We start from the raw sequence: 13,028 nt of genomic DNA, 5'->3' as shown, positions 1-13,028 counted from the left end.
ACTCAGCAGGTGTGAGGATCCGTGCTAGGCTTTTAGGACAAGAGGGTTTGAATCAGTTCATTAAAAGGGCCTTACCTATTGACGTCTGCACACTTGACTAGGATGGTGTCTACAACTGGCCGGAGAAGTCTCTGCAGTTTGATTCTTTCTGCCAGACTATGGCAAGGAGTATATACTAGCATGGCTCTCAACGTTTTCTGGGGGAAAAAGACTGAAGGTCAGTTTAACTACACTTAAAAAGCATCAGAGTCAATTGCCTAATCTGAGACATTTTGAGAAATAAAATAATGATAGGAATAGATTATGACCCATAAATAAGAATCCATGAGTGGATACAAATAAAAAACTGAATAAATAAACAGGGAACTCTCAACTATTTTTGTAATTTTTAAATGTCTGAATTAATTTCAAAATAGTTATTTTAAAAAGAAAGTGAGAAAAGAAGCCAATCTGAAAGAGCCCCCAATGGCTAAAGCTGGAATAATTTGGGCAACAAAGTAAATGATGATAGTACTGACTTATAACCCAAAGAATAAAATAAATACCCATAAGTGTATGGTGACAGAAATAAAAAACTGAATAAATATATAAATGATAAAGATAGCTCTTCTTCATAAAAGAGTTACAATTAAATAATGCAGAAGGAATATGGGAAATAGAAGATCATCATTAGGACATCACAGTAATGACTGCTATAGGCAAGATTCACTAACAAATGCTAAACTCTGTGGCTAGAAACAGAGTATTTATATAGTCTCAAAGTATCTGCCCCAAGACACACACCAAGAGTGAATTGACAGCACCCAGTAGACATCACCTTAAGCAAGTGATGAAGGATGATGGCATCACCAACCATAAGACAGACTGAGGTGATGTACCCCCTGATACTGATGCAATGAGAAGGGCACGTCACCTCTGGTGTTCTTGTCAAAAATACATAATGTGATCATGAGAAAATACCAGATAAAACCAAACTGAGGGACATTCTTCAAAATAACTGGCCAATACACTTCAAAAGTGTCAAGGTCTACAAAAGACAAGGAAAGATTGAGGGACTGTCCTAGATGGGAAGAGATTAAGGGGGCATGATAACTAAATGACATGTGAGATTGTGGACTGAATCCTAGAAAAGAAAAAAAAGACATTAATGGAAAACCCGATGAAATCTGAGTAAAGTCTGTGGTTTAGCTGTGAAGGACACAGTTGGGACAACTGGGGATATTTGAATATGGACTTTATAGTACATAATAATATTGTTATTAATGTTAAATTTTCAGAGCTTGCTGACTGCATTGTGGTTATACAGAATAATGTGTCTGTTCTTAAGAGATACATGCTAGAGTATTGGAAGTGCAATGTCATGATGCCTACAAACAACTTTCAAATGGTTCAGCACACAATTATCTATGGGGAGAGAGGAGAAGGGAAAATGAAGGAGGGCAAGAGGAAGCAGAGAGCGGGAAAGGAAAGCTCTAGGGGCAGGAACCACATCTGCCCCCACGGTGTCTGGCACATAAGGAACTGTGGAGCAATCGGAATACAGGATCATTCAGAGCCCCTATACTCTAGGAGCTCACAAATGCACTGGGACACCATCTGAACTTGGTAATAAACAACTGGAAAGTAAGGTGGTATACCAAACAGTCAAGTACGTCTGAAGCTTTATGCTGGAAAACAGTAAGAAGAAAGAAGTAAAAAGCTGAGCCGAGAACATGGGTCTTTATTCTACAGCATGCTGGTCTTTATTCTATAGTATTCTGTAGGATACTGGGTCCCTCGAGATGCTAACATGAAAAACAGACCATGGTAAGATAAATGTGGGAGATAATGCATCTTATGCCATGATTAGATTCCTAATGTATATTAACTTATGAAGGTTCCTAGAAGCCTTTCAGTGAACAGACCCATTTAACCTCATGTGACTCTGTGCTTACCAATTTTAACTGAACACAGACTCTTTCTTCAGGGAACTTCTCATAACCCGTCCAGACTTCCACAGAATAAGCTTTAGGAAATGCTGATGAAGAAACAGAAACCTCTAAAGGTTTCTGAGCTGGGGAATAAAGCGGCATTTAAGGAATAATGATGGCCACTATATTCAACTTTGCTACAATGCACTAGACATTATGGTTAGAGGTTTCTATTTCAAACCTGAGAGATAAATATTTTCATTATTTTATAGGTGAGAAAGATAAAATTTAAGAGTCCTAAAGTTACACTGCCAGCACAGTGGAGAATGAGAATTTGAATCAAATTCTCTCTGATTTTGACCATACATCCAGATGGCCTAGGCTAGTCCTAGTTTAACTAGCAAATTATTCAAGTATCCCAGTTGGGATGATAAACTGGGAGTTCACTCCATTCGACTCCAAACTAATGTTCATAACCCTATGCCATAATGCTATTGAAAAAGACTTTACAGGCATAGTTGTCAGAGGATGGATTAGAAAAAGATTAAGGGTGTAAGTTTCCAGGTGGCGCTAGTGGTAAAGAACTAGCCTGCCAAAGCAGGAGACATAAGAGACTCTGGTTCCATCCCTGGGGTGGGAAGATCCCCTGGAGGAAGGCGCCGCAACCCACTCCAGTGTTCTTGCCTGGAATACCATGGACAGAGGAGCCTAGAGGGCTACAGTCCATTCGGTTGCAAAGAATCAGATAAGACTGAAGTGACTGAGCATGCATGGAAGAGTGGAAGCAGAGAGATGAATGAGTTTTCAAAAGATCAGGTAAGAATTATTCTAAAGCAGTGGTTCTGAACTGGGGGCAGTTTGAACCCTCAGGAGACATTCAGCAATGCTCGGAGACACTGCTGGTTTTGACTGAGGAGAGGAGACGGCTGCCACTGCTATGTAGTGGGTGAAGACCAGGAATGTTGCTAAACATCCTATGCTGCGTAAGATGCCTGTCTCAATGTCAGTAAGTGTGGAGGTTGAGAAACTCTGTTCTAAAGATGTAAATACTCATAATTTTAGCCTACAAAATTACAAACAGAACAGCCTCCTTGTCATTCTATCTCACCATGAAACACAGCTTCTAACAGATTAAGCTAGAAAAACAACTCAGTAATTTATGTCACAGAATCCTCTTTTGTGAAAAAGTTTCTGAATTTCCATACAATGTTTATTTAAAAATCAGCTCTTAATGTCTACTAATACCAAATTTTTTTAAAAAACCAAAGGTAACTTTGGTTACTTTGCTACCCCATAAAATATTTTTGATTTGGTCATGTATAAATAAGGTAAGGCAAATAAAGATATGAACAGCTAGCTATTGCTACTTTACAACAGCATATAAGAAAACTTAACCAGATTAAAATAAGTAAAATCCAAGTGAAGATGCTAAATGGAAAATTGCAATTTCCGGGTATTATAAAATAAAAACAAAATTTGGATTTTCCAAAATCAAATTATGTAGTTTTACTGAATCTTTAAAATGGTAACTGCAAGCTGTCAAGTAGGAAAAAAAAGAAAACAAACCAACAACCCAAAGCAAACCCGTAAAGGTAGAGTTAGAGAATAAAGCTACTTACTAAAGCAGCAACGTACACTTTGTAGACAGGGTCAGCACAGACCATTGACAAAACGTTGCAGCATGCCTCCACCACATCTCCTGAGATACTGGTCTGGGAAGACCCACTGGTGGCTCCAGCGCTTGGACTGCTTCCGCTGCTGCTCCCAGAATTTCCAGTGCTCTCCCCATTTGCCAAGAGCAGAGCCCCACTAACGTCATGGGAAAGACGTCTGAGAGCCATCTCTCTTACATTCCAGTTTCTAGAAAATAAGCAGCCAACGAGTTCCATTCCAAATACCTATAGTCAAACAGACAAAATGAATTCAATGTGAAGAAAAACTAAAGTGTTTTGCAAAGGAAAATTGGACATTTCTTAAATCTTCACCGTCCTATAAAATTTTCAAATGTGTCCATAAGGACATACTCACATTTAACTGGTCATTATCAAAAGTCCTTAACATTTATTTATTAGCTCAAGTAAAACTAAGAGTGAACACCATTAAGTAATCAGATAGATATATATGTATTTCTGTGCTACTGTACCTAACACAAAACAAACTAAACATATCTGTGAACAACCTCAAATTTGTATCTGTGTTAACACAGTTTGCAGAGAAAAAAACTGAAGCAAGATTTTAAAAGACAAATCAAGAAAGGTACAGGAGTAAGGTGTTCAGGAAGTAACAGAATTTCTCTTACTTGGTTAATTAGAAAAACACGTAATGGATAGAGTGGAAAAAATCAAAAGACTGAAAAACAACTGTGCTCAAATCAGCAAAGGATAATGAAAAATATGTATAATAAAGTATATGTCATGATAGTAACCATTACCTCTTCTGCAAAGCCAGAGAGTCCCTAAAGAGAGGGTGCATGGCCTTGACATTATGGACCAGTTAGCTAAAAGTAAACTTAATATCTAAGATAACATCATATGAAAAATTTCTAACTATTAGAGACTGAATAAACATGATTTGGGGGAAACAAATTATGACAGTTTTTGTGTATTCTGTTTTAGAGTGACAGTAAAGAAGACCAAATCAATTAGAATCTAGTGAATTTATTATATGCCTAGCACTGTTAAATGGGGCTTCCCTGATGTCTCCGATGGTAAAGAATCTGCCTGCAATGTGAGAGGCCTGGGTTCGATCCCTGGGTTGGGAAGACCCCCTGGAGGAGGGCATGGCAACCCACTCCAGTATTCTTGCCTGGAGAATCCCATGGATGGAGGAGCCTGGGGGACTGCAGTCCTTGGGGTTGCAAAGAGTCAGACACAACTAAGCGACTAAGCACAGCACTGTTAAACAGCATACCACTAGTCTTATGTCTTATATGACATTCCTCATAAAAAAACAAGAATATATAGCTTAGTCCAACCTACAGCTTAAGCAAAACAAACTAGACCACTGCCTTGAAAAAATGGCATCCAAGGCTCAGTATCAACTTGAGAGTTTTCTTGAGGAATCATGAAGGGGCAGGTGAGGGGCTATGTTAAATACCATTAATGAATTAAAAAGTATTTATTAAGTTTGTAAATTTTATTAGAATTCTATTGGGTTGTTAACATGCTAAGAGAAGAGAATTCAAAAGCTTCAGAACTATAATGGTCACAAAAAGAAAAAGGAGAGACATTCTACTGATGTATATATAAGTGCAATGAGTTAACCTCTGTCTGCTTACAAATTTAATAGAATTTACCAGATTGTCAAAAACACTTTATTTCACTATAATCTACTGGAAATATTGTCTGGTTTTGGATTATACATTTTAAAAAATAATAGACTAAGCAGATAACAAAGAAAACCATTAGAATTCAACCAACCAACTGAAATTTTGATTTACTAAGGATGAGAAAGCATTTAAGCAGAAGAGAAGGTAAAGGAATGGAAACTACTCTTACAAATAAAAAAGACTAATATATAAGGTAAATGCCACATATTTTTTCTTATTCATCCATTCAGCACGTATTAAGTACCTGACATATGCCATGAGAATACAAATTGGACAAACTGAGTTTAAATGGTAATAGGTAAGAAAAATAACAAATTATTGGCAGGAATGGGATTAAACACTGGAATAAGTTAGTATTAAATGGTTCTAGTGACTATCCTTAAATAGGATATTCACTTTTATGTCTCTTAGTTTAGAAAGATATTTCTGGAGGTGGGAGGTGAGACTGCAAAGAATTTTTAAAGTTTCAGCTCTATTATAAGTGGCAGAGTATTAATGTGATGTCTGTGTGCATGCTCAGTTGCTCAGTCGTGTCCAACTCTTTGTGACCCCATGGACTGTAGCCTGTCAGGCTCCTCTGTCCATGGGATTTCCCCAGGCAAGAGAGAATACTGGAGTGGGTTGCCACTTCCTTCTCCAAGGGATCATCTCCTCCCAGGGACTGAAGCCGCCTCTCCTACACTGGCAGGCAAATTCCTTACCAATGAGTCACCTGGGAAGCCCCTGCATAGTATTAACACCAAAGGTCAAATTAAAACTTTCAGTGGAATACAAGTCATGATGGAGGCACGCAAAAGTACTTTCTTAAATTGTAAACTGGGGAGACAACTACATTAACTAGCCTTAAACGGTTCTTTGAGAAAGAACTACTTGCCTGAATCCAAGGCTCAGCTAAATCTTTGTAAGAAGGAGGGATCTGCTGAGTCCCGTAATGAGTAAGGTTAAGATTGCTCTCCTGACTCCTCCGCTGGGATCCAGCCAAGGGGTGCTGCTGGGTGGTCTGCTGCTGTGTAGCTCGCAGGGGAGAAGGGGAATCCACAGGGCTGGACAACTCGTGGCTGAATGAAAAGTGAACAGAGGTTGCTAAGAAGAATTAACAGATTTAAAGGACACTGTGAAAGCATTTTTATTCTTTATTAAACATACCCAAATCATTAACACATAATTATTACCTGTAGAAATCGTGGGATCTCCACTTAGACCTACAAAGGGGACATATTAAAGGTTCTCTATTTCTTCTACATTCTTCTGCCCCTGAAAAATTATGAGGAAAAAAACTTACAAAAATGTTTAATATTTACTATTTATGTAATAATTATTCATAATGGCTAGTATAGGGTTTATATATGGAAGGAGCCTCAAAACTTATATAATGTTTACCTAAAAGCAGGAAAACACAGCATGCTAGATTATGCTGATGCTCATAATTTTTCCAAATGCTATTATATAACAAGTATCTTATATACTGTTTTCCAAAACATTCTGCCCACGTGATAATCTGGTCATGTCATGCAAACCTTGCTTTGATGTTACCCTCTCTGGAACGCCCTGCCCCTGCATTCTTCCATCCCTTTCCCTCCATGTGCACCCACGAGATCAGAACTGTTTCTAATTCCGTGCACGCCTTTCATTACCACGGGTGACGCTTTAATAACATTTCTTTGCTCACACAGCTCATCTCCGAACAGATCTAAACTCTTTTTTGTTGACAAGTTCACATAGGGCCTAAGTATACTTCGTCTCTCACCAGTCTCGCCAAAGGCCATGCTAAAATCCTAGCTAATACAGTTAGCGCGTAGAGTAACCGTGTTGACGAAGCACAGGGGGAAAAGTGCACGTACAAATCGACATGCAGTGGTGGTGCAGCTTGTTCCTGCAGCCATCTTCACACACTGTGAGACTTTCTTCATCAAGCATGCCCAACAAGCAAATGGGACACATCTGTTCCTCTTCATCTTTTATACTATAAGGAAGGGGACACAAAGGCATTAACTACAAAAGAATGTCAACAGAATTAAAGCCATATGCTAAAAACAATTTTGGCTTCTTCAGACTATGAAAAAATTAGAAATTCTTGTTTAGGAGCATCGTGTACATAAACTATTTGAGAAGTATTTCTGCTGTTGTTATAATTTACACTAATTTTGAATGTGGTTTAACCTTTCCTTGCTATGAATATAATTCAACAAATGAACTAAATCTCAAGAGATACATGTATCACCCAAATTTTGTTACTGCACCTTTTGAATAAATGAACTACCATAAGATCTATGTATAAATATACTACATGCCAACACTGTCAAGATTTCAATTATTGGAAGGACTGTGGAACTCATCTATTCCACATCCTTAAGTATGAAGGCCCATCTTGGATACTTTTGGTGAGTATATAATCTGGTCCAACTTTCCTAGAAAAAAATCTAGAAACAACGGTTTTTCGGTCCTCTGAGGCGTTTTATTTGTTTGTATTGCATCCCTAGAAAAAGAATCCAAGTATTTTCCCTCCTGTGTGTTTTTGTCTTGCTTCTTCATGGTCCACGACGCCAGGTGGGGTTGTCAGTACAGTGAAACCAAGCTGACGGGACAGAAGCAGGTTATTCTGCCATTTTTCTAGATCTCTGAGGTGCACATCAAATCTGGGGCTGATCACTCCTCCCTTGTTTAGCCTGCCTGTGAGGTTCACAACAATTTTCGCAGCCCTGTGATCATTGATGATTTCAAATTCGCCAGTCTAACCATGCTTCATCATCACTGTTAGAAACCTGATAATGACTTGGATGATGAGCACGGCCTAATAAGCATCTGGTGTTTGCCTCTCTTTTCAGCATTGTTCATATTCTTAAGAGCATCAGCCAGGACATTTGTGCACACCATTATGGCAACATGGAAAGACAATGGAAAAAGCTAGAAACAACTATTTTTAATGCACATAATCTTTCAACTAGACTTCTAGGAATATATCGTAAGGAAATAAAGAGACAAATAATAAAGATATATGTGTGACAATGTTCATTATAGTACAACTTAGCATAATGAAAAAAAAAAATCAACCAAAGGAACATCAAAAGAAGGTTTAAAAAAAAAACAACCGTACACCCAGGCACTATGAAGCCTGTGAAAAGGATCAGAGATACAGGATGACAAAGAAAAATATTTATAATATACTGTATGATGAAAAAACAGCAGATAACATGACAGAATTCTAACTTGTACAGAATGGTTTCATTTATGGCAAAACTGTAAATTTATTATGTGTATTTTAATTATATGATAAATATATTGTATATACCATTCCCATTATATACAAAGTATGATATCAGTAAAAAAATATTAGCAACTCAACAGTAAAACAAGCAAAGAAGATAAAAAGGCAGCGGGCTTAAGAAAGATCAATAGCAAATAAACATAAAAAGAGAAGTACAAAATACATGTTATATCAATAAAGCTCTTATTTTATTTGTCTTTGGTGGGGGTGGAATAATCTGACTGACAAAAATTAAATAGGTAGATAATGGCATAGGAAAACAGGCTCTCATATACACTACTGGTGGGAGTGAAAAAACTTAAAAATTTTTAGGAAAGAATTTGCTAGTATTTCTTAAGATACTAAACGTACATATCCACGACCTAAAAGAACCTGTTTTCTAGAATGCTTCCCTTCAAACATATTTCAAGTAAATAGAAAACTCATTGCATTTAATTAGAAAAAAAAAAATAGAGGTGTTATAAAGAATCCACCTGCCAATGCAGGGGACACAAGAGACACAGGTTCAATCCCTGGGTCGGGAAGATCCCCTGAAGTAGGAAATGGCAATCCACTCCAGTATTCTTGCCTGGGAAGTCCCATGAACAGGAGCCTGGCGGGCTACAGTCCATGGGGCAAAGAGTCAGAAATGACTGAGCACCTGAGCACAAATGTCCATTAATTATGGCAATAGCAAAATACATTGTGTTATATCCATATAAGCTTACATGACCATAGTAAGAAAGTAGTATATATTTTTGTACTGAGGAAAATGTTCTTGATATATAAAGTGAAAACATTTTTTTAAATTTAAAAAGCAAGTTGCAGATCAAACTATGTCACGACTTTGTATTTGTTTAAAAATAATTGGGGGTTACACAGTCATGCCCCATGCTGTCTGTGGCTACTTCAGCTACAGGGCAGAGCTGAATAGCTGTGACAGAGGCCCAATAACCCTCAAAGCCCTAAGTATAAAAATGTTACCTGTAATAATACCACCAGTTAATAACCATTAAAATTTTTACTCATTTATTTAAGCACCTGTAATACCTTTTACATATATGAAAAATGGGTTCATGCATCACAGATAGCATAATCTGGATTTTATTTCATACCATTCAATAGTCTTCAAAAGCATAATTTTAATGGCTGCATGAGTTATTCATAATATGGGTATATCTTAACCATTCAGTTGCTCAATATTTAAGTTGTTCCAAATTCTTCACCATGGTACTGTGACAAACAGCCATATATGTAAGTCTTCTGCATTTTTCAGATGAAATTTTTTTTTCTTAAAAAAAGAAACTAATACATTTACTAGATTAATGACTATAAATATTTTAAAAAGTCACATTACTTTTTTCCAGAAAGGCTGTATCACTTTACATACAGTAAAGCATATAAGAACTGAACTGTCTCATTACAATCTATTAATTCTGTAAATTAATCTGAAATGTATATATATTTTTAAATAAGCATTTTCTTAGTTATTTGGCTGCCTGAACAATTTTCATAACGTTTGTTAGCCCCCTTGAAATTCTTTTGTGAAAATTCTTCTCATGCTCTTTGCCCACTTCTGTACTGGATCACAGGTTTCTATTGTTTTGGTGGTACGGTTTTGTTAATTATTTTTTTATATATTCAATCTGTCCCAATTCTGTTTTTCATTGTTTCTTATATACTATTTTTAAATTAATATAAACTGCGATAAGATCTCCAGAAAAATTTTCTTTTTCTTGATTTTAGTCTTAAAATGTTTACTTTAGACATAAAATTTTGTGATTATATGAAACATTAACCTTCTTACCTACACAGTATACTCTTAATAAGATTACAACTTCTTCAGTTTCCCCCCTTGGATACAATAAATACAAACAAATAAATTAAAAAAAAAAAAAACCCGAATTATGGCCAGCACATATTTAGAGGGTGCTTTTTTCATCTTAGAGAGAGATACTTTCTATTGGCTACCTGGTTTTAAGCATTTATTATTTCTTTTCCAAAATAAAAAGCTACAGAAATGTCAATCAAAAGTAAAATGGCTCTAGAATAAGTTTGGGTAAGGAAGCTTGAGAAATAAAGCTAATTTTTTCCATTTATTTAGAAGAAATGAAGGCTAAGAGAAGAGTCCTAAACCACAAGTCAGGACATTGAGGGTTCGGTTCTGTGTCTGTTCAAATGACCTGTTCTGGTTTTACTTATCACTGAACCATGTCAACTTGGAAATCTCTAATGTCCCCCAAAACTCATAAAACTCTCATTCTAAAGTCAATCCATTTAATAAAATTCAAATATTTACTTTTTCCATAGATAAAAAACCACTTCTCTCTCAATTCTTTACTTCATCATGCTCTTGCCTGATATCATCAGTTTCTATTCCTCAACAATACTTAAAAGGTAGATGGGATGAAAACGACAACTTAACCACTTAGACCAGCGCTTCTCAGATCGAGTTCCTGAGAACACAGGAGGTGCCCTTCTAAAAAATGAGTACTCCTTTCTGGAGCAATGTTTAAGAACCTCACTTTTTCCATTAAAACCAATAAAGAAATCTTGGAAAAGAAAGAAAACTGACATGACTTTTTATGATAATACTCTTAAGTTTTTCCACAGCTGTCATATTGGTTTACAACTCAGATCTTCCAGGATTATGAGTTTAGTCTTATCAGCAATTAGGCAATGGAAAAGTTTGAGAAGCAACACAGATTTTAATTAATAACTATGATTAACAGGCATTGTAGCTCTTAATTACAAATGATTAGTCTCTTTGTTCAGAAGAGCCTACTTATGTTCTCACATGTAAAACAGGCTGTAATAAGGACTCCCTGAGGACTATCTATGAGAGAAGCAGTGATATCATGAAATTTAAAAATCCTATATTTCAAAGTAATTTTGGATAACCACTTTGCCTTGTACATAGTTTATAAAACAATTATAGACATATTCTTTACACAATGCCTCAAGTTCATTATCTCCCAAAGTGATAAAACCTACAATTAGACAACATAAAAGGTGCTTGGCACAAAGTGATAATTGATGCACAATAGCCACTTACTTTATTTTTCTCATGAAATGGACATTTATTATATTCTGAAATTTAAGGTGCCATTTTCAACACTGTAGGCCTCTGGACAAAATATCCAAATATACTTTGATGACTGTTAATATTTTTTACCCGTGATTTTAACTTGAAAGCCAAGATTCAAAAGTTAAAGTCATTTTAGAGCAACTCAACAAGTGTATATATATATATATAAATAAATAAATCACCCCTAAAAGAGTAAAACTGGATTAATGCTGTTAATTCCTTAAAAAGTACTAACCTGTTTTCTGAACTAGATGCAGAAGTGCTAGATGATGACAATGTATGAGAATTCGACATGCGTGAAACAAACTTCTGGATGGTGTTACGAGATGGAGCTTTGATCCTTGAGCTACGCCTACTGTGATATTTCTGAAACAAACTCTCAACCTAACATTGAAAAAAGACAGCAACGTGACATTTGTGCCATAATGTACATACGATGAGTTCTACAGGTTGAATTATTTGGCTTTTATTTTATAAGTTTTTCACAAAACTAAGAGCTTCAAAAATAAGAAAACATATAGTTTACTAAGAACAGTATTTTTATAGCAGGTCAGTGTTTACTTTTTTTCACTCTAGAAGAAAAAAACTAATTAGTAAATAGATTACATGAGAACTATTTACAAACATCAGGTAATCCTTACATACACATTCACACCTCTGAAATGACCACTGTCTACTTAAATTTAAAGCTTATGGAAAAATTTCAGAGTATCATAAAAATTGGTTGACAATTTTACTGCAAAGCATGCATTTAAAAAATTACCTCAAAATTCTTTAAAGTTTTTCTCCATAACATTGGGTCTGAAGGTTCTAGCTGAAATACCCGGAGCATAACAAATAGCAGATGAATACAAAATGTTCCACGCCCACAGCTGCAGTTCTAAAGAGTTAAAAAAAAAACAAACCTCTACTTTAATAAATCTGTGTTCCACTAGAACTCCTAGGTTGATCCTTTTAAAAATATTTCCAAGTTTATTATACTAAACTTTCTATTAATTTCTCATGATCTTTATATGATATATAAGCATATGCAAGAAAAGCCTACAGCTACCTCCATGAATTAATCTCTTATTTTTGATTTATTAAAAAGACCCAGGGACTTTCCTGGTGGCTCCGTGGTAAAGAATCAACCTGCCGATGCAGAAGACATGGGTTCCATCCCCGGTCCAGGAAGGTCCCACATCCCTCGGAGCAACTAAGCCTGCGCACCCCAACTACTGAGCCTGTGTTCTAAGCCTAGGAGCCACAGCTACCGAGGCCCGCACACCCTACAGCCCATGCTCTGCAACAAGAGGAACCACCGCAACGAGAAGCCCGTGCGCCGCAAGAAGAGAGCAGCCCCTGCTCGCCACAGCTAGAAAAAAGCCCAAGCAGCAACAAAGCCCCGGCACAGCCATAGATGAGCTATAAAGAGACCAAACCTGTATTCTCAAGTATATCAAATCAGAGTGAAACCCT

General features: G+C 36.5%; 1 protein-coding gene and 1 pseudogene across 2 annotated transcripts in view; both read right to left on the bottom strand.

Annotated features, from left to right (window-relative positions):
- The window catches only part of MAP3K1 (mitogen-activated protein kinase kinase kinase 1), a 72,683-nt gene that overhangs the window by 12,020 nt on the left and 47,635 nt on the right, over positions 1-13,028 (bottom strand). For both annotated transcript variants that reach the window (XM_020894126.2, XM_070476703.1), the window contains exons 5-11: positions 12,334-12,450; positions 11,806-11,954; positions 7,080-7,201; positions 6,411-6,492; positions 6,113-6,296; positions 3,530-3,808; positions 76-197 (exon numbers count right to left, since the gene is read on the bottom strand). In XM_020894126.2, coding sequence (XP_020749785.1) covers positions 76-197; positions 3,530-3,808; positions 6,113-6,296; positions 6,411-6,492; positions 7,080-7,201; positions 11,806-11,954; positions 12,334-12,450 — 1,055 coding nt within the window. The remainder of the gene's footprint in view (positions 1-75; positions 198-3,529; positions 3,809-6,112; positions 6,297-6,410; positions 6,493-7,079; positions 7,202-11,805; positions 11,955-12,333; positions 12,451-13,028) is intronic.
- On the bottom strand, positions 7,208-11,799 carry LOC110137616 (small ribosomal subunit protein uS8-like; annotated as a pseudogene).

This window comes from Odocoileus virginianus, chromosome 14, assembly GCF_023699985.2.
Source record: "Odocoileus virginianus isolate 20LAN1187 ecotype Illinois chromosome 14, Ovbor_1.2, whole genome shotgun sequence".
NCBI lineage: Eukaryota > Metazoa > Chordata > Mammalia > Artiodactyla > Cervidae > Odocoileus > Odocoileus virginianus.
The sequence above is the reverse complement of the archived record's forward strand: the minus strand, read 5'-3'. Positions and strand labels throughout refer to the sequence as shown.